Raw genomic sequence first — 27,373 nt, forward strand, 5'->3', positions numbered from 1 at the left:
CATAGCTACTCCTCTGAAGATCCATATTCCACTCTTGGGCATTTCCTCTATATTTTTTCCCATAGCACTGCACTTCAAGGACATATAAGCATATACTGTGCCAATATAAATTATTAACACAAGAGGCAATTGCTTGCTCAAAGAGGAATTCTCTTTGTCTGGCAGGATACTTCTCACGCTGTCATAAACTCTGTACTCTTGCGTACAGACTCTTTTGATTAACTTATGCTTAAAAAGTCCTTTGCAGCCTTGTGTTCCTATTAGAACAGCCCAAGCGAGTCACCCTTTTTTGAGTCCTTATCGCCTTGTATGTAGAGAGTGTGAAGCAACCTGCCAGCTCCAGAGATCCAGAAAAAGCAGGAACATTAGTGCTGCCTTAATCTGGAATGCCAAGGGAAGCCTACATTTCCATTCCTACAACCCATTTATGGCACATTATATTGTACTTAAGCAAATAAAGTTTTTCTCCCCTGGGGATCCATTCACTAGCAATTAACTACCACACAAGGGGGAACTAACTAAACACAGAGAGACGTATACATATATTTCACAATTTCCTTTATAAAGGCAAATCCAAAATTGAATTAATTGAGTAGTGCTGGAAGGAAGCTGTATTGACTAGAAAGGAAACCAAGGTGAAAACCAGCACGGTATTGAAGAGATTTGTGCTTGTCAGCCACACAGCAGAAACTCTGCAGGAGAATGGTGATAAATGAAGGCGGTAAAACACCAAGATATGTTGTGAACAGTCACTGTCACTGCTAGCCTGTTAAACGATGTACGGTCCTCTGTGATGTGCAGCTGCGTTTTGGGCATAAAAGACACTATCCCAAGTGGAGACCAAAGCCTACACCATTCACCTTTGATTGATTTTTCTAATTTTGCTCTTTCAGAGGTGATGTCTTAGAGAATTTATCTATGTTAAAGTTAGATTCATGAAAGCACTGGCAAATGTGCTAATAACACACTCGGCTACCCAACTTCTTGATGCCCTGTTAATGCTCTAAGACTCTTCATGAGGCCGGAGTGTCAAATTGTATCATGTTATGCGATAACGAAAAACAATTAGGAGAGTCAAAGGGGAGGAAGGTGAATGACTGCTTAGATTGGATCTGGCCTGTACACTGTTAGCTGAACGGACTCGAAACAGGAGAGTTAAAAGAGAAGGTCACAAACTATTCTAGGCTGGAACAGAAGAATGGAGGAGGGAAAAGAGGCCTTCCCTTTTCCTATGACGGGATCTGTTGGGGCATTATGTGTACGTCATTTGAGGCTGAGAATAGGGCAGACTATGTTTCCTGTGCAGTCTCCATTTTAAACTTAATATCACAGAGTAAGTACACGTAAAAATATAGTCCAGGGTATTCAAAAGGAATACAAAAGACACGCACATAGTCCCCCCTGCAGTACAACTTGCATTTTGCTCAAGCTGAAAATCCCAACCCCAAGCGCTACATTATGATGTGACAAAATGCAAGCTACAAAGTGATTCAACTTCACAGCTTTTGCATAGTCCTCATCTCATACTGGCTCCCCGAAAATCACAAGCACTGTGAATTGGAGACTGTCAGGATATTGCAGTTATGTCTTTTAAAAGGACAATATCTCCTACTCTGGCATTAATGCAGCTACAAGGGGAAAAAACAAAAAACCCAAAAAACAAAAAACAAAAAAACCCCAAACACAACCAAAACCAAATTCTAAGCAATTCCTTTTGTAAATCACACGCCAACAGGTGTCTTTACGTTCTCTGGCTCCCCAACAGGCTTCTCATTGGATCTAGGCATCAGAGAGAGACTTGAGTGAAGGACAAGTAGTGGCATGTTTAATTTTCATCAAATTTCTGTAAGAAGATAATAATGAGGAGGAATTAAACTGACATCCGATGGAGAATGAAGGAGAAAGATGTAGAGGATAGACAGAGGTGGTCACATGTACAGATCCAACTTCAGTTTTCTCTGCACTTACTCCATTTGCCTTGCTAAGAGCCTGGAAGTATATGCTGTAGCTTTTCAGGGGAGAAAGCGGAGCATTCCAGTAGCCGTTGTAGGTTTTGTTGTCGCCCACTGTGAACGGCTGCGTGGCCGGCAGGTTGATGGGTTTCAGCTCGGCTGCAAAGTAGTGTGGTGAGTCAAGACTGGAAGCGTTCTTGTAGCTCACTGGGACAGAGAAGCATTCAATGATGTCTGCAGCTCTCCGTGCTTTCTGCAGCTTCTCCTCCTTGACAACAAGTTGATAGACACTAGGAGGGAGAGAGGAAGGTAAGATTAGAGCCCCAAGAGCCTTAAATATCAAGAATGTTTCCAACAATAAAAGGAAAAGGCAAAGTAAGAAAAACACTGCTAGGGCATCACAGCAAACACCGTTCTCGGCACACCAGTAACAGTGGCCACTGCATGCTACTATGTGGGCAAGACGCTAATCACTTGCTCTGTTGATTTGCTTGAGTTAATCAAAGTACACCTTGGTGCAAGTCAGAATAGATTTCAGTCATGTCACACTTTGGGAAAAAGATTAACTAATAAAATACCCAGTCTATAATGAATTTTTAATATACTCAATATTAGAAAGCAGATGCTTTCTTCTTCAGCCACCGAGTTGAAACACAAATTGGTTGCTTCAGCCAAACAGCGATTGCGGTAGAGGGAGAGCATTAGGTGGCAATGGTGTCAGATCCCTTTTGAAACAGTTTCAGGGTGCAAGAATCAGTTTACATCAAAAAGATTCTCACATCTTCTAAGAACCTAACATTTTTTGGCCCTCCCTCACATCTCTTTTTGGGATATATCCTGGGATGTAGAGCTCTCTAACATTAATTCCTGATGGCAAGTCTCCTCCTACCTTCCGTCACTAAAAGGCTGGCTTATATACTGAGCAGGTGGCTTTAGAGCTCTCCCAATTCACTTTTGTTTCAGGAAGCAACAACAACTCTTCATATTCTTTCCAGCTCTATGAAATGTTAATCCTTTTCGATTCCCGCTAAGCTTTTGGCCTCTATGATATGTAATAGCAATCTTGTTATTTCTAGTTTACTATTTCAGGCTCAAAGAGGTTGCAAGGCATTCAAATGCACTCTGCTTTTTTCTTTTTTTTTTTTTTCCCCTCAAGCAGTTAACAAAGCCCTTAAGTTCAATGCTGCTACAGCTGAGGCAGGTTTACTGTCTGCTTAACACCACTCACCCATTTGACAAAGAAAGATACCGCTGCAGTCATTTTATTTTTTGTCAGGATATTCACACGTGCTGCCCTCACCTGTCTGTGTGAGACTGGGCCTTTGTTTAGTTAGACAGGGGAGATCGATTAAAAGATTGGAAACAGCCAGCAGCGGATCATTCTCCCGGCTTTCACAGGCTCATTGTTGCAGAAAGATTGGTCTGAAAAATTTCTAGCATAGCCATAGCTCATCAGCGCTTCTGCGGGAAGTGAAGTTCTGGCACTTTCAACAAGCAGGAGTGAAACAAAACCTAGCTCATGCTTTTGAATTAGCTGTTACTTCAGGTCTGCGGGTATCTGGCACGCTCACTCTTAACAATGAGGCGGTCAGTGAATCACTCGGAAATCATTTGGCTCCCACTGCTAGACACAAAACCAACTAATCTTTACAAGTACGACCAATTTATGAATTGCTTAGTACTGAAGTTGTCCTTACGCAGGCTGCTCCTAATGTCCAATGCAGCAGGAGCACCCACCAGACGCATGGATTGCAGCCTTTAATGATGTCCCGTCAGCATTTTGGAAAACTTTCCTCAGCCCTCCAGTTCATTAGAGGCTTTCATAAAATATTTTAGACCATCCCTGTTATTTATTTTACAATTTCTAAAAAGATAAACAGGCTTCCCAGCAACAATTTAAGTATTATCATTGAGGATGTAGCGGGAACTGTAAGCAAAAGCCTGTTTAACCTGAACCCTCCCCTCAGCTTAGCAACAGAAACTTTCAGACTGCCATTTTGGACACTGTTTACTAACAGACTATCTGCAGATTCTTATTCTGACCCTTCTCTCTGGCAATAATAATCTACACTACTGGGAAAGTTTGTCATTTTGTTTGTCAGCAACGTGCAAAATTGTAGATGACATTTTATGGGCGTTTGCCACGTGCCTTGTAACCTAAAAATGCTTGTTTTCTACTTTATCCGATCCCAAACGCTTGTCTTTTCTGGTTACAGAAAATGTTTCCTTTATGTATATACATAAATATATATGTATAAATAGATATTAATCTCCTTTCAGCCTAGACAGATGCCAAGGGTTCCCTCTTCCGCTACAGTGTCCGAAGGGTGACTCTCATGCTCTTGGTTACCCCACCTGCAAGGCAACGAGCCTCTATACTCATCTGTCTTTGGAGAAGGGCAAGCTCCAGGGACACGAATCGCCAGGTAAGTGAACTCTGTCCCCAACCATCAGAGAACCTACCTTGAAGACACTCTGCTTCTCCCTTGACGGTTCTAATACATGCTCAACCAGTATAGGCACTCTTTTATATCATAAGAAAAGAGTTTTGATACATATAGAACCTAATAACAGATACTCTTTTGCCTGTATTCTTTCACATTTTCACTTTCCTGCTTAGCCATTAACGCACTTCTTCCTTTCATGGGATAACTCACTCTTTAAATGACCTGAAATTTCACTTTTAATGTTTCTTCTTTTGGCATAAATTGAGGTGTCTCTGGAAGCACAACGTTCATGAGCATTCAACTGAAACGTAACAGACGTCCCATTTGTGTTCAAGTTAAAACCCCGTTAATCTCCTCCTTGAATACTGTCTCCTTTTCTATGAAACAAGTACCTGAGCTAGCGCTGCTGTCACTGTTCCCTCTGTCTAAAACACCCACTCTGGTGAAACTTAGGATGAGCGACTGACATTTTTTTCCTTTATGCCCCAGCTCACACCAACTGACGCAGCACGTTCATCTCTATGTGCTTCACCTGCTTGACTTGGTGACCATCATCCTTCAGCCTCACTCTTTTCTCCGAGTCTCAGTTACTTGGTAGCGGTCAAGTGGCTGCTCTCAAAGGAAGTGGTCAAGTGGCCAAGAGCGTGGCTGATTTCAAAGATTACTCTGGACTGAAGATTATCACTCTGAGCAATTGTTTCCCTATCAAACAATTACTCTGGGTCTCGCTTTCTGATATTTTCTTCCCATTATTTTGATCTGTCTAGCCCCTCCAGCAGTGCAGGATTCACAATTCACCCTTAGCTAGTACACAGATTGGTACAGTCTCATTTTCTTTTTTCTTTTCTGCCATATCTTTGTTTTTCAGGTTATGCGCTTTTCCACATGTTTTGTTTTTACCTAGGAGCAGAATTTTCCTGATTGCCTTCAGGGCATTTTCAGAGATCAACTTCTCTGCATTAACCAGTGAAGTGCTGCAAGGCACCTCAAGTGCTTCCACACCCGCTACCATCAGCATGAGGACGCTCTCCTAACTGTTTGCCTTTTCATAGGAGAAAAAAGCCAACGATCCTAAGTTCAAATGAAATTCCTGTGGGAATTCTGAGTAGCAAGCCTGCAATTACCCACCCTGAAGTTTGGCCAAACCATCTGCATTACTACCACAATTCTCAAAAGACTAAAAGTAATTCAACTTTGCTCAGAAGACGATAACTGTCTGTGATGCTTTATGACCCCCAAGATTGAGGTCGGGCACTAACTCAAAATAAACTTGGTGAGTAGGATCTGCCCTTTTGGCCTGCAAAAGCACTTCAGCTGCAATCACATCTCTGTTTCGGTGCTGAGCAGGGTCAGCCCTGTGCAACTTGTTACGACTGACAATTTTGTAATACACAGCAGCGTGATTACAACCAAGGGAAAGGAGGAGTACTTTTCCAAAAAGAAGTGCTAGAGGGAAGGAAAAAAGAAGTGGGCGATGGAAATAAGGAAGAGATATCCAAACTATTCCTATTAGCTCTTATTCTGGCTACCAGGTAGGCAGTAACATGGATCTCCTGGGGCTCTCCCCCTCTCAAGCTTCAAAGCTACTGCTTCCAGACAGTATCAGCTAACACTGCTTTCATAGCAGGAATCGATACATCAGTTGAAAACGCCCAGCTGGATAGAAGAAAGTTTCAGTGTCATACATTGAAATTATATTAAAAGAGACAACAAAAGCAGAGCATTAAAACTCCCAACATTATATAACAACTTCAGTACCAATAAACTGGAAGATGATACAGTAAAACTAACGACTGCATTTCCATTTTTAATATTCAGCCACATTTGCAAACACTGCAATCAAATCCACACATGTGCATGCTGCAGGGCAACAGAAGCAAGGGTCTTGTGTTCCTGGTGCTAAGCTACCCCAAGACACCTCATTGCAACCACGTAATACTGCTGTTCCCATAAATGACAGCAAAGGACTGGTGTCGGAACATCCATAAGCTCTGCTCTCCAGAGAGCTCTCTAGGGATTCTCAAATCTGGGCTACTAACCAAATGCCTGGCTTCCTAGAAGGCTGGGGAGCTGACTGCCCTGCTGTGCAGCTGCACACTCTTATTAGAAAAGGAGGCCAAAACTGGGCTCCTTGATAAATTTCACAGTCTTAGATAGATAAATCCACATTACGTTAATAGAAGCTTTTTAAAGTTTTTAACAGCTCCATTCTAAATCACTGGCACCAGCCATAATGGTCACCACAGCACAAATGTCTGCAGAGGATGAAAACGTGCTCTTATCATCACCTACAAGGTAATCTTTTAAATGATGAGTTCTCTACTCAGTGTGAAAGCACAAGTGCAGATAATCAACATTACAAATCACAGACCGTTTCTGTGCGACTGAGATCTCTCTGAGCGCTGTCAGATTTCTCCTCCCCCCGCTCTTGATTTCTTTTCCTGCTGCCTGCAGCACAATTTGAGGGTGGACTGAGAAGCGCTTGAACACAAATCTAGCCATGGGTTTAGACCAGACTCAAGTTCTGGATGTAGGATGTGCATGAATGTGGAGGGGAAAAGCTGAGTCAGAGCTTTCCATAAAGCATTCAACATCTGGTCGGTGCACTTCGGTATCTTGACATGATACTTATCAACAAGGTAAAATCTTAGAATCATAGAATCCTTAAGGTTGGAAAAGACCCTTAAGATCATCAAGTCCAACCGTTAACCCAGCACTGCCAAGGCCACCACTAAACCATGTCCTCAAGCACCACATCTCCCTGGCTTTTAAATACCTCCAGAGATGGGGACTCAGCCCCTGCCCTGGGCAGCCTGTTCCAATGCCTGAATCTTCACTATACCCCTGATAATGGTAGGGCATGAAAAGGAATATAATTTCTTTGTAACCTCACAGTGATCCCCTCACCTGACTTATTAAAGCTTAAAAGAAACAATGCTTCTGCAGCTTAGTACTCCCTCTGGACCAATTTTGGTACTAAATTTTCTTAAACATATCATGTGAAGATTTCATATATTTTCATTTAATTTTAATATAGAACACATAAATATATTATCAGCCATATATTATTTCCAATAATATTTTCTCCTGGGGAACAAAAATAAGTGGCAATTAGAACAGCCTGATTTTGCAGTGCATTTTTTAGCAGATTATTGTGAGCAGGTTTTGCAGTTCACCCTACAGAGAACAGGAACTTCTCATTTCTAGCTCAAATGAACACATTACTTTCAGAATAACTGTTTGATAAGCTACAGGAAATAAGATATTACCAAAGGGGAGAGGTTTCCTTATTAATATTTTAATTCAAAGGATGAAGGACAAAAAGGGCAAACGAAGTAAGGATGGAAAAGACTTGCATCTTCCACTTGCTGTGTCATCTCAGACTGAAGGCACGTGGGCTGTAGCAGCCGACATGGAGCGGGACATCGCATTTGCATTGTTGCGCCTATTCTATGGAAATAACAGATTCAGCACTTCCGAAAAGGCTATCCAAAACCATGAAAATCAAACCCAAATACTCTCTGACCAATCCACCAGAGTTAATGCTGCACAGAGGTGAACAAAAGGCAGCGGGTGCATATGAACAGGGTCAAAGGTACAATAATCAGAGGTACCAACAGCCAATTCAGCTTTTTCCCTCTTATTTACAACGCCAACATTTTTAAGAAGCACGCCCTTAAGACCATGAGAGCATTGTTAGCATACTGGTTCATGCCCTCGGCCAGCATCGCACAGGAGCCCCAGATCCTGAGTGCTGATTTCCTACTGCAGAGCTCTGCAACAAACTACAGAAATCAGATCTAACTTCAGTCATCAACCAGGCCTCCCCACTGGAAATGCTCACTGGAAATACACCCTCAGACCAGTTTCCCTAGATGGTATTTAAACATGGCAGTCCCGATACCAGCCAACATTTTTTTCTTTTAAGAGCCCATTTTTCAAATTAACACTTAAGTCGCAGAGTCCAGGCCACAGATACTTAACACTAGCTTTTTTTATCATCTGTTTTTCCATTTAACTTATGATCCCATTAAATTTGGTTGAGCCAATGTAAATGTATTTGTATATATCCATGAAGGTTCATCGCCTTTATTCTGACAGCATGGACCCATCTCCCAGGATACTGGAATGGGAGAGCGTTTGATGTGCTGCCTGCCACCCGCTTTTCGAATTCGGATTAGCTATTGAATGTGCATCTGCTTGTTTTATGGCCAAGCTGATTTCAGTGATGCAAACTGAGACAGAAGAGTAGCATCGACATCTTTATTTTCTCTTTCTTAAAGGTATCTAAATAAAAGCCTGAATTCTGCCACACAGACAAGAAATAAAATAAAGGGAAATTCGAGGAAATAGAATAGGGATGGAAGCTAGAAATATCCTATAAAAATCTATCAGTGCTCTATAGAGCTTCCTCTGAAAAATTGTGAAATTAAACAGTAAATGAGATCCTTCTTATAGTGTGCCTCCAGCCCTCCCATGAACTTGCATAGAAAGGACTTTGTAAAAAATTCAACCAAAACTAAACTCTAAAAAAGATTTACATAACATAAATTCTACTAAAATTTACAAGAACTAAATAGATAACCACCATAAAGCCTGATGCTGAGACTTGCTGTTCTGACATACACTGCATCTACAGCACCGCTTTCCTGTGGCATAACGGTGACTATTCCCTCACCAGGCTCCTCCTGCAATGCTGTAATCAAACGCTCGGGCATTCAGAATCGACTCCGCAGACAGTTTCCAAGTTCATAAAGTTTTCTGGTTCAAACAGGTGGCAATATATTCCTGAGAATTGAGTTACCTACTTCACATGTTCTATAATGTCACCCTTAATATCTTCAATAGCACCTTTAATCAGAAGCTCTGAAACTAATCTACAAAACATAATGAACTGCGTTTCACAGCCACCTAGGATGTACATACAGGACCCAGTGCACTGTTCTGCAATTTTCTGTCTATTTAAGAACGGATTCGAAACCCATTAAAATCAATTAAAGATTGCTACTATTCCCATTATGCTTTGGAACAGCTCCATGCAGAATACAATATGCTGAAGTTAAGGTTAGCTTTCAATTAACTTTTTTTTTGCAGAAAATAGGAAAAAAAGAGATTGTTCTGCAATGTCATCTTCTGGAATATGCTTGGCTATTTCAAAGATTCAAAAACTAGCCCGTTATGAATATTGGGCTGCACTGTCATCAATCAGATTGTTCGCATCTGCAAAGCATTCACAAAAATAAAGCTTATAATAGTGATGCTACTCAAGGAAATAGTCTCTCATATTGCAAAGTTATTCACACCAGATCCTTCATTTTGAGGTTATTTTTGTGTGTTCTTTTAACATTCATTTAAATTAGACAACTCTTCTACTACATTCACTGAAGTTGAAGAATACCAACAAAATATCCAAATTCAGCCAAATTTGTAAAAATGGCATAGAAAGAAGAGATGGTAATTACTGCCATTGCTATGAAAAAAACTTGCTGAGATAGAGCCAGTAATAATGTAATCCATTTAATCAAGAAGGCTGGTAAGAGAGTCTCTTCACATTTTCTTCTACTCTCATATTCAGTTCGGTAGTCTAGATTTACTACCAAGGCATGTTGTACCCTGAAATTCATGAAACAAAGGGTAGTGATTTCACACTTGGATAATACTATTTGGAGTCAGAGTTTTCACATGGGCATTCTTTCATCGCTAAAATTTCAAGCTGTGTTAAATTGCTATAGTGATTGAAATGGAGTCTAGAAAAAGTAACAAAGTTTAGACTGCATGCTCCTTGTATAGCAAAGAGATATGGTCCCGTAGTCTCCCCAATCAGTATCAGTAACTGTGATGAGCTACCTGTGGGACAGGTGGTGATAGCTATTCAAGGAATTGGGCACTGTGTCAAGCTTAAAAAAATAAAAAAAGTAAAACCCCAAAAAATATTTGTATTTGTAGAGAAGCATCCTGCCAGCATCACTATATCCAACGCTAGCTTTGGCCGGAATACTTTGTCTGAAATTTCTTTGCAGTCATAATGTAGCATCACATAAAATTCCCACAACTGACTATAAAATGAAAAATCTATTAGAGAGTAGCAGGGTTTGTTTGGGTTTGTTGTTGTTTGGTTGGTGGGGTTTTTTTGTAAAAAGAAGTGATAATGTAATGTCAGATGTAATGTCACTTGGCCTCAGGCCGCAGGCAGGTAGGCTTTTACCCTGACAAACCTCTGAGGTACAATACATAATTACCCCACCGTTGCAGATGTATAAACGGTGGCACACAGAAAGTGCAATGAGTGACTTGCCCGGTATCGCACAGTATCAGTTGTACGTAAACAAATCCCCACATTCTTGTCCAATATTCCTACTTCCACCCACCAGCCAATATGTCCTTTCTAATGCAGTCTGGAGTTTCCAGCCTGAACACATGCTAATCTTACGAAGTCTTTCAAAAAGGCAAAACAACAACAAAAAAAAATGCTACTTCTGGGCATCACTTGAGATGTGACCTGCAGGGATGACGGACGCGCAGGCAGCGTTGGGAAAAAGAGGTGTTCTGGAAACCCTCTCTTTCTTAAAACTGCACCACACAAAAGACACAACAGATTCTCACACTTCCATGAATACCAGTAGCAATGTTGTGCCGATAAGCAGGTATAACGACGGTTTACACAAACAGCTGTGTGTGTGTGTGTGCACATCTAAACACCTCTGTGTGTGCACATACGTGTGTATCTGTACATAAATACATATATTAAAATCAGTGCTTCAACCTCATAAATGTTCCACTCACCATTACTTTTCTGTAAGTGACTAATGATCACCGCTTCCCAAGGAAGGACAGCTATTAAAAGACACCTAAAAATGCAAATATGCCCATGTAGCTCTGAGCAAGTCTAATCGCCGCCGCAGTGTCTGTGCACAGCAAACAGGAATGTGCTAACATGCACGAAACGTAAGTAGTTGTCAAAAAGACAACTGTATTGACAGTCACTGTTTACTGACCAAAAAGAAGGATTTGTGTGCTTAAAAGCCCATTTTTCCCAGCTCTCCCATTTCGTCTAATAAAAGATGCTATCCATACTCACAAAATTACCTCCTTTCCATCCCCAGACCACTGCTACTGCACCTATTTACTTGTATTATATATGCATCATTCTTTTAAATGCTTTAAATTCTCTCAGTTTAATCTTCTTGGAAATAAAAATTTTAAAAAAGAAAGGAAAAAAAAAAAAATTACCAGCGGGCATTTCAGAGCTGTGTGTTCCATTATCTCAACCATCTCCATAAGCCTGACCTGGCTTGCAACACAGATTAGACGTAGTAGCTGCTGTTCCCCAGTGAACAGGCCCAGTCCCTATCTTGCCAGTTCAATGTTGTTTTGTGCTGGCAGATTAAAGATAACGAGCGCAGACAGATATGGCTTTCGCTGCAACAGGAGCTAATGTTAGTGGCTTTGGAGGTGTTTTTTCCCTCCTGAGCCACCTGCCATCTGTTTGATTTACAAAAAAAAACCAACCCCTTTTTTGTTAATGTCACTTAGCATTAAACAGGCATCGCTGACTGAGGTCTTGTCGTCATCCCCAGTAAATGCTGGTTTAAGACCAGAAGGAAGTTTCAAGGACAAGAAGAGCTGAAGTGGTTCTTGAGCAAGCTGCAGGATGAGAAGAGACTGCGACACAACCCTTACTGGGACTGTCCAATACCTTCTGCCATGTCCTTCATAAAAGCGGTGGCTTGGACAAGGGGATGGGGATATTTGCACATATTCTCGCTCAGAATTAATTTGGCTGTTTCCAATGGCTTCCATGAAATTAGGTCCATTTGGATGCAGAAATAATCTAGTTTGTATTTCAAAGATCTGTCTCCCTCTTCCACAGTCATAGCTACCAGACTGTGGAGGGAAAACCCACACATAAGAATCTGATGTCTTTTTTAAGAGAGAACACTAGAAAAATATTTTTGCTGGTTTTGTGTGTGTGTAGTTTTTTTTAAAACTAAAATGCTAAGAAAAACACAAGACAAATAGGGGGAATCTGCTGTTTCTAACCTCAGGAGAAACTTCATTACTAGACAAGGCCCATATGGCCAGATAACAGTCTACTCACAGTTGTATCATCAATGTACAATGAAAAAGATGAGCTCTCCTGGGTAAGGATAATATAGATTTTCAGCACCTGAAGCTGCAGGAACATCACCCAGATTCTTTCCACCTTTTCTGGACACTTTGTGCTTTTCAGAAAGTGTGAAGTGATCACACTCTGACACCAGGGAGAGCTCTTAAGTGGTACCTTCACTACCACATCTCCTGCCCCGGAACAAAGGAATATTGAGGATGGAGAGAGGGGCAAAGGGAAGTTCCAAGGGCAAGGACTTCTCTGCATCAACTCACAGCTGGTCTGTCATCCCCTGTAAACACCTCCTACCTCCATCATAGCGGGAATGAGGCAGATTTAAACATCGGGAGGTTGTATCTGCTAATCCTGCACTTCACCAACTGCCGTCAAAGTGAAGCATATTTTTGATGCAAGAGAAAACATGAAATATAGGGTGCATCCTTTGGCAGAAAAAAAAAAATCAACCTGCATCAACATCAGCTCCTGCAGTTTCTTAGGGATCTGTCAAGGTGGGCGCTGAGGGAAGTCAGCATTGCCTCCTCTTCTGTTTTGCTGTTTGACCTTTCCACCAAAAATATCACATACTCTGCCTCTCTCCTCGCCTTCCTCTTTTGCACCATGCCTATTTTTAATTAAAACAGTCCTATTTCCCCTTCCTTTTGCACAGTAAGCAAATCCCTCACCATCTCCTAGCTCTGCCTTTTGCTTTGGAAAAACGCTGTGCAAGGAGAACTGAAATTATAGAGAGGCAGAATAGCATCATGGCTGCAGAGGTTTATTCTTCTGAATTGTCTGGCTGCATTTATGATAATCCCTTCATTCCATCTGCAGCCTACGCACTGGTGCAGCAACCCCCTTTTCTAGTTCCAAGAAATTATGCATTCATTATGGAGGAAATTAACACCTCAAAGCAAACTATAATTAGGAATTCTTCAATTCGGTTTATGCTTTTTCAATTAGGCCCTCTATAATTTTAATCACGGGAGCATTAACATGTTTCCGGAATTTATATACCTGTAGTATAATTAAATCCTGAAATGCCTTAGTCTGCAACAGCAAAGCAGAGCTTACTCATCTTCCCTTTTATCGTGTTTTTGTGTTATTGTAGACGCATCGAGGGGCACCTGCTAGCATAAACATTGCCTGCCACATGCAACAGAAAAGAGCCCACTTGCGCTCTGAACTCATCATCCTCGCTCCTGGTAGGGGGACTGCTGGCTGGAGAAAGCTTGTGCACTGCATCTCAGGGGTGGACATTTGCCAGGGACTTGTGCCCAGACTCATCCCATCTCATTTTAAGTACCTTAAGGAGCTGCTTCAATTAGGTAAATCATCCTCCGTGGTCTGCAAAAAGAGCCAAGCTCCTTTCTGTGGGCTGCTCCGACCTTGAGTAGCTGTGGTCAGGCTCCGTTCGTCCCATCAAAGGGTCTGATCCAAGGGCTCTCATAGGCAAAAAGAGGCTTGGCCATATGCCTCGAGAAATTCAGAGTTGCTAATTTTTAAAATCTTTTACGCAGTTTGCTACTATCGTTTTGTTCTGAGGTAACAAGGGAGGGGCATATTGGCTCTGGGAGCTGCAAAGGAAAGAGATGTCTTGGAAAAAGAAACCTTCAGACTGGCAACCATGGATATTTTCTCCTGTTCCCTCATCTTACTGGTTGACAGCTTGATGTGAGAAAACGGCCATCAATTTGTGATTCTCAGCTTAAAGTTCAGACTTCATTAACCTTTTGATTGCTGGAATTTAATCTGACAGTTTACGTGGACAGCATAGAAGATTTATGCAAAAACATTCACGGCCCCACTCTCAGTATCCTCAGGCCTTCATAAAACTAAAAAGTTTTAGCAAAAGCTTCACTGCAGAGCTAAGAAAATGATGCTTGACACAAAAGAACTGTCTCTATGTGTAATTTGATTGTTAAAATATTATCATTAAAATATATGCAAATTTTATGGCTTTCCTCTCCCATTTCTGCCTACTGCCAAAGCTCTCTGTGGAACAGTTAGTAAGACACAGCAGGTCATCCCGGCTCAGCGAACGGCTATGTTTCTGACGGCTGATAAAAGGGAAAAGGCAGTTTTACGACCTTCTAAGGGACAGTATTCTCGGATGAACAGCATGCTGATCCAGTAAGAAAATACATTTCCTGTACCAGATGAGACAACTGACCCAAAATGCCCCTTATCCTCGCTTTTTAGGGCTAACATCTGACTCTTCAGGGGCAACTAAAAAAACGTTGAAACACCCATTCAACTAATAATGCCTTCCTACATAAAAGACTAAATATTCCTTCCTGAGACTTATGGTTGTCACCTTGCATCCTGATGTATCCCTATATCTCCATTATGCTTCTCTCCTGTTACAGTAGGCAAAGCACTTCTAAGATCCAGAATAACTTCAAGTACCACTGAAGTCATCATGTATGATCTAAAACCGCCATTCAACAACTCCACCTGAAATGGAAATGTATGCTCGGGCTTGCAGTGCTCTGGTCAGCTCACCAGGGTTTGGACACGCTGATGAGGTCGAGCCTGCAAATGCTTCCTATGCAACTCTATCCTGTTCCTTTTTCCTATAATAAACATCATGCTGATCCACGCAGCTGCCGTTACTCCACGCCTTTCACCCAAATTCTCATTTTCATTCTCTCTCTCACATTCACACATAGTTAAAGAAAAAGCAGATCTGGTTTATCTTTACGAGGAAAGAAACTCGCTCGTTTACCTTCAAACTCTTGGGTAAATTAAAGGCAGAATGCCACGGAGGAGAAACCCAGCTTGAATGACTTCAGAACAATATCCCTGAGGTATATTATAGGAGATGTTAATTAATACAGATAATGATGCTTATAATATCAGAAGCCTAGATTGATAATCTCATTCCTCATTAGATACTACAAAATTAAAAGATCTAATGCGATGACTGTTTGCCCTGTATTCAATCAACCAAGTCACGTGATGCATCCATTTGAATACGAGTTTAGAAAAAGCAGGCCAGGAGTTTTATTTTCCAGGTATTTATAACATGCCTATCAATGCAACTGAACTTCAGAATTACCAAGGGCATGATAATTTGTTATGCTCCCCGTAGCTTTCAACATTAGAACCTTTTTTATTGTTTCACTGATCCTTGACTCCAGTCTTTATTTTCAAGCACAAGGTACGCTGCGTGGGAGTTTTAAGAACAAGAAATTGCCACCCTTTCTTGGCATTAATGAATTAATTATCAACATAAATGCCTGAGGCAAGCTCACGTGATGCCACTAAGAAGCTGCAAAGCAGCGAGCTGAACAGCATTGCTCCCTGTATAGCTATGGAGATCAATACACCAAAGCCACCACCTGTAAAACTAACAAAAACCCCAGCAAATTTTGCAAGTTTATAGCTTCTTGTCTCATTCCTCCTCCCCCACAGACTCAAGGTCACTAGGCTTGCAAACCACTCCTGCATAAGGACAGAAAGAACTACTGTGTGTTAAAAACAGAAGCAAAATAAGGATGATAGTGAGAGGGATATAGGAAAGGTAAGCTCAGGATGAACAGATGATGACTGACATCACAAGAAAAGAAAAAATTATCTGGAGATTAAAGTTACAGCCTATGGCTCCAGAGATTCTCAATCTCTACTTTGTTGCAGACTGAAACAGAAGGCGATTTTTATGTAGTCAAAGTCTCTGTTTTGCACCATAAAATGGAAGCAATACCACTCCCCTTCGTCACAGGAGATTTTCATTTGTTACTATGTGTAGGAATACATAAGTACACAGATATATCATACGGGATTGTTTGCTTGGAGAATAGCTTGCGCATAAAACCAGCAAAAAACACTGGTCTTAGGCTTTCTGTTAAATAATACAACTGTTTTCTCTCAATTTGTTTAGCATCCTGTAGACCAAAAATATTTCCTTTATTTCATGCTTGGGAGACCAAGAATCAGATGGCAATACCCAAGAGTCACATGGGGCTTGGTCCATATAAATTAATTTCTCCTACTGAGTGGCTGTTCATATGAAAATATTTGTTTCACCATTGCTCAGTACTTCTAAATATATTTAAAATATTTAAACTCTCGTTCTCCTATTTAAATTTACTTATTTCCTTTAAGATGTACATTAATAAACTAACCCATCCTTCCTCACCATCAAAGTGATTACAAGTATCCGACCATTGCACACATACACAGTAAATAACTCTTACCTGAATATATTTCTCCGGGATCACTTACACATGCTACTTACACTGCATGCATACATACATACATATGTATATGTATATATAACATATATATTCTCCCCCACAAAAATACGTATATGCGCATAAAGGCAAGTGCCCAGATTGAATACCTTTTTTTCTACTAATACTGTTCTTTAGCACAGTCCAGGGGTCAGGTGCCCAAGACTGCCCTGTACCTGCGTGCTGGCAGACACACAAAAGAACATCAGGGATTATTTAGTGATACACCTCAGAGAACTGCAGGAGTATAGGGAAATTAAATCCATCTTTTTCCAATAAAAGAGTTCTCCATTGTCTGAAACTCCAAAAAATCATTTCAGACTCTTCTCTAACGTCCTTCTACAGTGTCCTACAGCTCCAACAAGCAGAGCAGCATATCAACAAGGCAATCACACCTAAGGGGAGCATTTATTTAAACTCTGAAATCCTCAAAACTAATACATGCTCTCTGGAAATTTGACTTTCTCCATAATACTAGTATAGGTAGCTTGATAGAACCAACTGAATGTTAATAAACCAGATGGACTTTCAAATATCCAACACACAAAAACCAGCCCAGTGGACATGTCATGCAGATAAAATCCCTCACAGTGGTATTTTCAAGCAGTGAATGGGATATAAATTCTCAAATAGAGGACTAAAGATGTCATATGTGAATAATCTATGAAGGACTGACTCAGCCCTCCTGACAATAACAGATTCAAAGCAGAATTATCCTCAAAATCACATTGGAGATTTTCAGGAAAGAGTTGAGGAGTAAAGATTGGGAACACTTGCATTCTTCTTTCCTCTTCTGAATCTATTATAGATGAATGTCAGTCTTCAGCAAATCAATCATAGCACCATTCGCAGACTTTAGATTGATATAAGAACACCTAAAAGTTATTTTTAAAGGGCAATGTGGAGTCAAGCTCTGCACGTTATACCACGGAAAATAAAGACAAAAATGAAATGCCTATGCCACAAGGGAGAATATTTATGCGGGCTGATGCTTCATCTTTCTTTTGGCCATAGGACAAAATAGATGAAAGAACATCTAAGTTTATATTATTTCTGTTAGTTCATACGAAAGTGTCTTCATTGTTATCTATAGATCGTTAACAACGCTGAGTTCATGATCATTAGTTTTATAAACAACCTTATTTAAGTTATTTATCATGAGCACTGGGGAACATCAGAAATGTCTTAATGTTGAAAGTGACTTTGGATTTGGTGTACTTGCATTTCAGATGAATGGAGATACAATGAATCTTATTTGAAATATTCTACAATATTACTCTAAAAACGATCTTGCAGACCATACTCCATCTGTATGCTGCTCAGCCTACAGCAGAGTGAAGTAACACAAGACAAAGTCACAGATCTTATATATAGACACTAGTTTACAGTCACACCCCCACATGTACTCCAACTCACCACCCCCAGCATTTAAGAGGAAATATTACAAATAATTACTGTATAGTCATTTTTTTTTTCATCTTCTCAGTTTGGGAGGACTATAATAAAAACCTGGGGCACTGCAGAACAGAAACTGGGTGCCTGGAGAACCATCAGGTTGATGAGGGGTCGACCTATTCCTGGCACAGTGAAAGATCTGAATATCAGATGTTTTATAAGAAGATGTGAGGAAAATCTATTTCAGACTGCTTTCAAGTACCTTTTCAGAACGTTCTCAGGCAGGCTGGGATATGAAAGGTCAGCGTGCAAAGGGGAAGGGATCTAGGAAAGCATGGTCATGTCCTCAAGGGAGACCATGAGAGCAGGCAGCCTACCAGCACGCTGCATCGTGTGGGATCCCCCCCAGCGACCTCTGCACCGCCTCGCTGCTGTGCATGCAGATTTCTCAGTGTCATTTGTCTCAAATCTGTTTTCACTAATGCCTTGGGTAACTGAACAGAGGATGGCATCAGACTAAGAGGGGCTGTAAGTCATGTAAGTCTGTATCAGGATTTTAAAGCATTTTGAAAATCAATTTTATCATATTTAATAGAGATGAATGGAAAATACAATACTTGTGAAGGAGAAATAAAACACGCACACACAAAAGTAGAACAACTAACCAGACAACACCAAAGAGGATATATTGGATCTCAGCTTGAATACGAAAAAAATACTGAGGAGGAAAAAACACCTCATTCTTGTATGCTGAGAGTGTCGCAAGCAGTTCACAGTATGTTATCCTTGTAATCTGCTGGGTGCTGTTGAGGCCTCTGAGGGAGCGCTACCTGCTTTTGGATATGGTAATTTGAGAGAATTTACACAAATTGGAGTGTGGAGAACAGACTGAAAGAAAAGGGAAGAGGTTGGGAAAATCTAAGGTTCAAATAATTGGATTTGTTGAGGTTAGACTAAGAACAGTCTATATGGTGTCACAGAGAAAGGTATTCACACATTCTGAGGCTGTCATAGTTAATAAAAAGCTAAAATTCTCCCCGAGACCGCTCCCCGCCCTGCCACCCTCCATTCATACACACGTCTAAGTCAATTGAAAGTATTCTTATCACCTAGAGGTGGCATGCAAATATTGCACTCTCTGCAAACATCTATAATAGACTACAATGCAATTAAAGAAACCAGACCAAAAATTTGTAAAAATCTCTACCGATTTTTTTATAACAGACACATTTGCTGGAAAAGACATTATTCACTGAATGCAGTTAAGGTATAGTAAATTCACTTTGAGAAAAATCACAAGACTTTTCAATAAAAAGACAAAATAGCAACACTCTTAAGACAGCAGGTGGTAAAAACGAGATACAGGAATGTTCCCCCATATAAAGAAATAAAACAAAACAGAGCAGTGCAATTTTACTGCTCTTTTCCAGCATAAAAACATCCCTAAAGGACTCAGAAAATAGGCTCATATGGAGTACCAGAGATTGAAAGGGAAACTTTGAAATACATTACTCAGAAAAAATAGGAAAGGGATGGTGCTAAGTCTTAGAGGGCAGATTTTTTGCTTGAGAGTATCAATGCAATCTGTGGGAAAGCTGTGACATAGGGTGGACCACCAATCGATCCAGGATATTCCATTAAATCAAGTAGCACACATCTGAGCAATTTGCTCCTGAATACTTAGTGGGACATCCTTCAAAAACGCTAAGAACCTGTCAGCGGGGCGTAGAAACCCAAGTCACTTCTGAAAGAAGGGACTATGGGTTTTTAAAGTACCACCCATAGGAAAAATTTCAAACGTCTCTTGTGAAAACTGGAGGTAAAAGCCTGACGAGCCTACAGGGAGGTCATGGCTGCCGGATGCCTCTGCAAAGCAGTATCCAGTATTTTTATCGTAAGCGATTCTAATTCCTGCTCTCAGCTGAGTAGACTGGCAGGATGAATGACCAACTGGTACTTCTGCCAGCGAGAGATAAGGCCGTGCCGGCTGAGAAGGGAAGTTTGTTTGTCTGTGCTGGTGCCTCTCACCGCGTACAAATTCACCAGAGAGAAGAGAGGAATGCAGTACAGACCTCTGTAAGTCGTGTTTCCACAGTCACGGCACGATCTGCGGTCGAGTGGCACATGGTTTAGTGGAACTTGGCAGTGTTAGGTTAATGGTTGGACTCAATGATCTTAAAGGTCTTTTCCAACCTAAATGATTCTATCATTTCAGCTTCTCATCAGTAAGAACAAGACCCACCTCAGGGACAGCCAGAAATGTTTTCTGCAAGGCCCTCACTCTATTCCATGGGTGCTTGTGCAGCCCCCTGCCCCTAAATCCTTTATTCTGCCAGTGGAAATTGTGCTTGCCTACAACTGGCAAAGCCTCGCTAAGCCAGAGTTCATCTTTTCTGAACTAGATCACTAATTCACTCCACAACCAACCCAGGAGCAATAGCTGGATTATAACATAAAGATGTGAGGAGTGTGGTTAGATCCAGAATCTGAACACATGCATCCACAAATTAAAGATAGTTGGGGCATTCATACAATAGTTACAAAAAGACCCTGTCCATCACAGAAGAGGGAGCAAGAGACAGAGGCCTGGAGCCTCCTCCACCTTTGCACGGCAATGCTCAGCTCACAGCGTCACAGTACACAGCTGCACGTACTGAAATTCCAGCGCCGCAAAGGCATCTGAAGTGATGCTGAAAGGGTAATAACCCTGTGCAATGCTATCAGCAATCCTTCCCGGAGGTTAACAGCGGGAGGCAAGTAGGTTGAGGCGTTTATAAAAGGAGACTGTGAAAGGCAGAATCAACAGCAGAGTTGGCCTTTTAGTCAGTGTTCACTTTCAGCAGCTACATTATCAGATGAGAATGAGAGAGGCGTGAGCGAAGCCTGGGGAGGAAGGAGAGGGGAGAACTGTGAAAAGAGAAGGCAAAACACCTACCTGACAGGTGCTCCCCGGGACTGAGCGGGCTTCAGCATAACGGTGATGGTAGTGTCGGTCTCATTCAGGGGGGAGTCCGTGTCGTATTCCGGCATCGACGGTGCTGCAGCAGAACAAAGAGCAACACGTTAGTTATACACCAGTTACTGCCTTTGGTAGCGATGGCAACGTAATATTAACATTTTTTGGAGACCGTTTAACATTTCTCAAATGAAACATCAAAATACTTCCCAATGTTATGACCAAAATTGTCAAAACTGTTTAAATATTTGTACACTCTTTGCCTATTAAAATTAAACAGGAAACGGACACCCAAATCTTCAAGCTGGCTTTGAAAATCCTGTCTTGAATTTTTAAGACATAGTAATCCTTTGAGATGGGATCATTCCTTCAGTTTTAAAGGTGAAGAAAGAAAACTGCGTGGACATTATAAAAGACCACTTAGGATGAGTGAATCAGTGGCAGAGCTAAGAATAGCACCCAGGAAACCTGGCTCTTGCTCACTGTTCTGGTCATCGGAGTAGACTTCCCACACCTTAGATAGAGTTTTTAACACATAGACTTAAGCTGTGTCTCCTTGATTAGCTGGAGGGCGTGTTATGAAGCATGAAAGATGAAAAGAGAGGAGCACAAATTAGCCAGGTTATTTTAGCACTCAAACCCACGGCATTTTGCCCCAGTGCTTTAGTGATGGTGAATCAACAGGCGGCTGCACGGCTTCCAGTGGCGCGCTCAGGCAGCACCCAGGCAGGGCAGCCCCATCGCTTTGCTGACATGCTCCCCAAAGCAAGACAGAAAACCACTGAATATTCACACTTAGCCAAAGTCTAGTTTTGACTTCTGCTTTGTTATCTTCTATTAGGATCGTTTTGTGAAAGTGAGATAGCTTTCCTTAGGAAACTTATTTTACTTATTACATTACTTCTGCCTTCCCCAATAGCAGACGTCTGTTTGGGACAATTTTTACTGTGGAAGAACTGAAGAGATCACGGGGTCAGAGCAGGCTCAAATTCATTCCAAAGATGCAAGTTGTGTTGAAATATTTTTAAAGCATAAAAGCAAAGAGAAGAATTCACACCAATAGTTCATCTGTAACTCACAAGGGCAAGCTGCATTGCGGGGGGTCCCATATTTAATCCCCTCACAGTGATTTCTGCTGTAATCCTGTTTACAATCAGGATTTTTATCTAAATGCCTGAAAACTGTCAAGAATGGTGGTTGCTATTATCAGCTCAGCTACTGACTTCCCTGTCAGTAAGCTGGCAATGTGTTCAGATTGAGTGCCAATTCCTTAACGAGGAGCTCTCTGAAAAAGGTGCTGTGCATCAAGGGGAAGCGGTGTGAGTCATTTAAAGATGCGTGTCACCAGCAGTCCTCTGTACCAGAGATCACCGCGGTTGCTGGAGATGCACACAGCAAGAATCGTTCGGCACCTGCGCTGCCCAGAGGGGATGGTGCTACAGCACAACGCGGCACTACAAAAAGGTTGCAGGGCCGGTGTGGACACCAGAAACAGGCTGGGCTCTGCCTTTGCAGGCTCCATCGTCCTGCTTTGAAGCAGCTTCTTCTAGCCAAGCTGCAGTGCTGCACTGGTGCCACGAAATTGTTTCTGATGTGTTAGCTAGCTCGGATGTCTCCTTCTGGCTGTGCACAAGACCTGTTTTTGTTATCTTATGTGTAAAACACTGCACCTGCCACAGCGAATTTACAGTCTTACTTTCAGACACCATATAGTTAAGAAGTAAATACAAGAAACATAGGTCTTGGCAGGACTAGCTAATGGTATCGGGTATAATTCAGTGAACAGTCTGTATTAGTCACAAGACACCGAAATAAGATATAGTAGTTCTCTTGTGTACTCAACACAAAAAAGTTGTGTAGTACCTCAATAAAACTGCAGTTGGCACCGATCTCTCTAAAATAGCAAGCCCTGCTCATCTATTCAACGCCTATTTTGCAAGATCCCAGTCCTGCCCAAAGAGAAGTCCTCAGGAATTCTGCCATTTAATTCTGATTAAGACATAAACAAGCGTGTCCACCCATATAAACACATACACTCACTATGCTACAGCATAGATGTGTTTTCATTTTAAAATATATATAGTCTTACCAAGGACATTCCAGTCAATGCAAAAATCCTTCTTCTCCCTACTAACCTTGGGACTGCATCTTAGAGGAGGTTTTCTTCTCCCTACTAACCTTGGGACTGCATCTTAGAGGAGGTTTTCTTCTCCCTACTAACCTTGGGACTGCATCTTAGAGGAGGTTTAACAGCAATTTCCACATTACAGATATAGGACTGACCATGCAATGAGATAATCTAATGTCAGAGACTACTCTAATGCCTGCATGGAGTCTGGGCCTACCTAGTGCGAAGCAGATGTTTGGAAGATGAAAAAAAAAAAGACAATAAACCAAGCTCAGTGTGCATACAGTTAATAATCATGCAGGCTTCTAACACAATTTGAACACTCACTGAATAATAAAATGCAAAGAAACTGAATCAGAGGGAAAAAGCACTACCATCACTGTGCTATTTGATTTCTCTGGTCACAAACGAATAGAGTGCATGCCATGCCTTCCCTTCACAGCAGGGCTGCACAAACCCTAACTGTCTTACAACAGTTAATGGCTTTACTTCAAGTGGTTGAGACGCGGGCTTTTGCACTAAATGTTAAGGGTTCAAACCCTGCTGATGGTTAGCGGAGGGAATGGATACATTTTACTTCCTTAAAATTTACACCGTCACTTACTGCTAACAACTGATTTTTATTAAGCAATTTTGAAATAGGGCAATGGAAAATATGCACTGTTGTGCACCCTTTTCTATGGCATCCAGCCATAATTTCAAGCATTACAAGTGTCCTGAAATGTCCCAAACATTTATTTTGGCTTTACTGAAAAAACAGTTAAGGTATTCCAAAAAATGACAGTTTTAAACTGTGTTAGAGAACCTATTTTAGTGCTATCAATTAAATGCTAAAATTAAAGCCTACATATGTCTGCCCAGTATCCTTTCTACCATCCCTTCATCCATCTTTTTTTCTGATAGCTAGCCTAAGTTTCCTTTTTTTTTCTAGAGACACATGCACCTTCTCTTTGCAATGCCTCTTGCTTTTAGTGCCTTTCATACACTTGTCTGCCTACCTCAAGCCCTCCCTCTGCCCTTACTCAGAAAAAAACCATAAAAACAGCTTTCCTCCTTTATTTTTAGTCTCCTTGCACTATTAATTCAACTACTTCATTACATGCATTTTGGTGCAATCTGAAAATAAAAGCCACATTACTGAAGGAGATTCCCCAGCCACACAGATAATACTAACAATAATTAGAGGGATAGTTCATTTGTAGAACTAATGAAGGTTCTCATTCAAAATGCTTCACAAAGATATTCACGGATAGTTAAGATATCCACAAATTAGCCACCGCATTTGTAACTTGAACAAACACAGATACTGGATTGTGGCCGTTTTAAAAAATTTGCCCTGTGAAACTTGTAGAGGAGACGCTAAGCTGAATACCTTTTTATTGTTTTATGCATCAGCTGTGGGTCTAAAGAACAAAGCCCTAGAAAGTTCTTTTTTCTTTTTTCTTCTTCTCCAAAGCAATACCTGAAATCTTAGTTGCAATCCGTGTTGTGATGGGTGGCCCAAAGCCCTTGACTGTGCTGGCTTTGATGGTGAATGAATACGTAGTCCCTGGGTATAATCCTACAAAGAGGTGATGCGTTTCATTCCTTAGTTTGAAGACTTTCCCTCTTTGGCTGGACAGGTCAGCACTGGGATCCAGAGACCCAACGGCCTTGTATGTAATCTGCAAATGAAGAACAAGGAAAGTAAGGTGATAAGGGGCCTTCTGCACCTGGCCTTTCTCTGCTCCCTGACTTTGCCATCTCTTGAGACTAGACATTGAAAATACAAGGACAGGTATTATTTCAGTATCTCTAGTGAGCAGTTCTGTATTTGGATGCTGGCAAACAAACATGACAGTTTTTCCAAGGCTTTACTTAGGAAAAAACTAATTTCTTCCCTCCACTAAAACCTCAGCATGTGCTGATTTACAACAAAAGACACAAAGAATTGCTTTTTGTTCTGAGTCGCAGAACTTCTGCAGCCAAACCAGAGCACACAGCACGACCGGCAGAATTTTCATTAGAATATCCCACACAATCCCCCACAGCATACGAAAACTTTTGGTGCAAACAGGGATACATTTTCCATCAAGTATTTTTTGCCTTCTGGCAAATGGTCTTCTCAAAAGGCCGCTGAAAACAATGGGAGCCTTTTACTGACAACAAAGGTTTTGGAAGTCTTTTCCTGTGCTAAAAGGAATATGCCGAAATGAAACGGTATGTTTAAATGAAATAAATATCATCAAGTCTTTAGACAAAAGCCCTTCTCTGAGCTTGTAAGCCAGCTTCTGGTATCATCTCCCTCCCCCTGTTTTTAGCCTCAGTTTGCAGGTTTACATGTGGTACCATGCCTGGTTTTCGCCTCAGAGAATGAGGCAGCAGGGTTACCGACCTGGAGAGCCGATCATGAATAGACCCGCTGCTGGTGCTAACACACCTTTAGAGGCACCCAAGCTGAAAGCACACCTTTGAAATTCTGCTCGAGCTCCATTATGCTTACCCATGGCAACCCTGTTGATACACAGACACTTGCAAGTGAAACTCATGACTTATTTACCAGCCAATTCCTTCCCTGCGTTCCAAATTCAATCCAAAGGCAGCTCAATTTCAACTGAGCTGTCAATATAATATAACATGCTCCACTGCCCTCCTAACCTTTCCTGATATTATGGGATCCTTGCTTATTTGTAATGAAACACTATGAATAAATCAATGTATGTTAATACACGAAGTCTTCAATTTTTTATGAAGGACTCCACAAGAATCTAATTCCCAGCTTTGCTGAAAGAGCCTTTGAAAATTTTTAAGTCGCTTACTTTATGACAGGAAGAAAATGTTGCATTTTGAGAAAAAATAAATGTACAATGTTTAAAAGGGGGGGATTTAGTAATAACAGGATAAATAAGAGACAGAGGCTGATGCTACTGACACCAGAGAAGGGTGTGAGTGTGTGAATCCTATTATTTGGACAGAGAAGAACAATTTAGACAGAGCTGACACCCAAGACAAGGCAGTGTAACAGAGAAGGGCCGTGAATTACACCCAGGCCCATGGAGCAGCAAGAAATTACAAAAGCAGAACTCTTAAAGGAATTATAAGTAAAACCCTAATTTTTCCAGGAATTACAACCTGGTTTAAAATTTTTATTACTTGCCAGAAACCTGAGAAAGAGGGAGATCTTAGCACAATGGTCATTAAAACGAAAGAATCAAATGCAGGGAGGAGAAACCTTTACACGCGCTCCTTTTCCTTAGGTAGGGGAGGACCACGCAACGCAGCATGGCACGAGACAATATTTTGACAGTTCTTATTGCATCGAGGTACTTCCAAGGCAAGAGAATCTGGGTAAAAACACCATCAGAGTTAGAGTGAGCAAAGACCGTAAATTAGGAGACATGACCCAGTCAACGCCATAACCAAATCCAGAAAGAAAAATGTATTTAGTCTATTAGGTAGGAATGAACCGATGCAATCTGTATGCTCTATTTGCAAATCAAGTGCTAGAGAAATAGCAATTCTATAAAATTCCAAAGGGGAATCAGCAAAACAGTTTGAGAAAAAGAAAAAACAGAGTTTGAGAAAAAGAAAGGGAACTTCCTGCTGCTGGGCCACTGAAAGCCACATTCGCAGGATGCCCAGGTCGTCGCCTATGTGAAATCAGTGGCATTTACTTTCAAGCACATTATGCAGAAGGCTATAAATGTAAGTGGAAGATACACTTGTCCTTGATCTCCATATAAATAAAAGTATTCAGCTACCTTCCTCAGTTCTAAAATCATTACAAAAAGAGTTATTTTTCTTCATTAAAAAAAACTATTCCCTTAAGGCAAATAGAGCTAGAAAAGCTTTCAAGAGAAAGAAAAAAAAAAAAGTCAGTGATTTAAAAAAAACCACACTCTTTCTTTTTTCTGTTGACTATAGCACAGAATATGAGAACAAGGGACCTGGGTCAACTCACAAGAAGTGAGGAAGGAGAAAACTGTACTTGATAGAGAGTACGTCCATGATTTGAGATTGTAGCGTGTAACTTTTTTTTTAGGATATATAAACTACAGTAAAGAGAGATTCACAGCATGGCCAAACCACGAGATTATTGTTTCTGCAGCAGACTCTCTATTCCAACAGACATGAACCCCGTTAAACCAGGTGATGTGCAGACATTCAGAGAAAGCAA

The 27,373-nt window shown here is 41.1% G+C and overlaps 1 protein-coding gene across 1 annotated transcript in view; it reads right to left on the bottom strand.

Moving 5' to 3' along the window:
• PTPRT (protein tyrosine phosphatase receptor type T) overlaps positions 1-27,373 on the bottom strand; it is a gene marked incomplete at both ends in the record, with an annotated part of 468,324 nt that overhangs the window by 92,253 nt on the left and 348,698 nt on the right. Inside the window, 3 exons of the mRNA XM_082325617.1 lie at positions 1,969-2,242; positions 21,069-21,171; positions 24,680-24,881. Of these exons, the coding sequence (XP_082181743.1) occupies positions 1,969-2,242; positions 21,069-21,171; positions 24,680-24,881 (579 nt within the window). The remainder of the gene's footprint in view (positions 1-1,968; positions 2,243-21,068; positions 21,172-24,679; positions 24,882-27,373) is intronic.

This window comes from Platalea leucorodia, assembly GCF_965183815.1.
Source record: "Platalea leucorodia genome assembly, chromosome: 13".
NCBI classification, from domain to species: Eukaryota; Metazoa; Chordata; class Aves; order Pelecaniformes; family Threskiornithidae; genus Platalea; species Platalea leucorodia.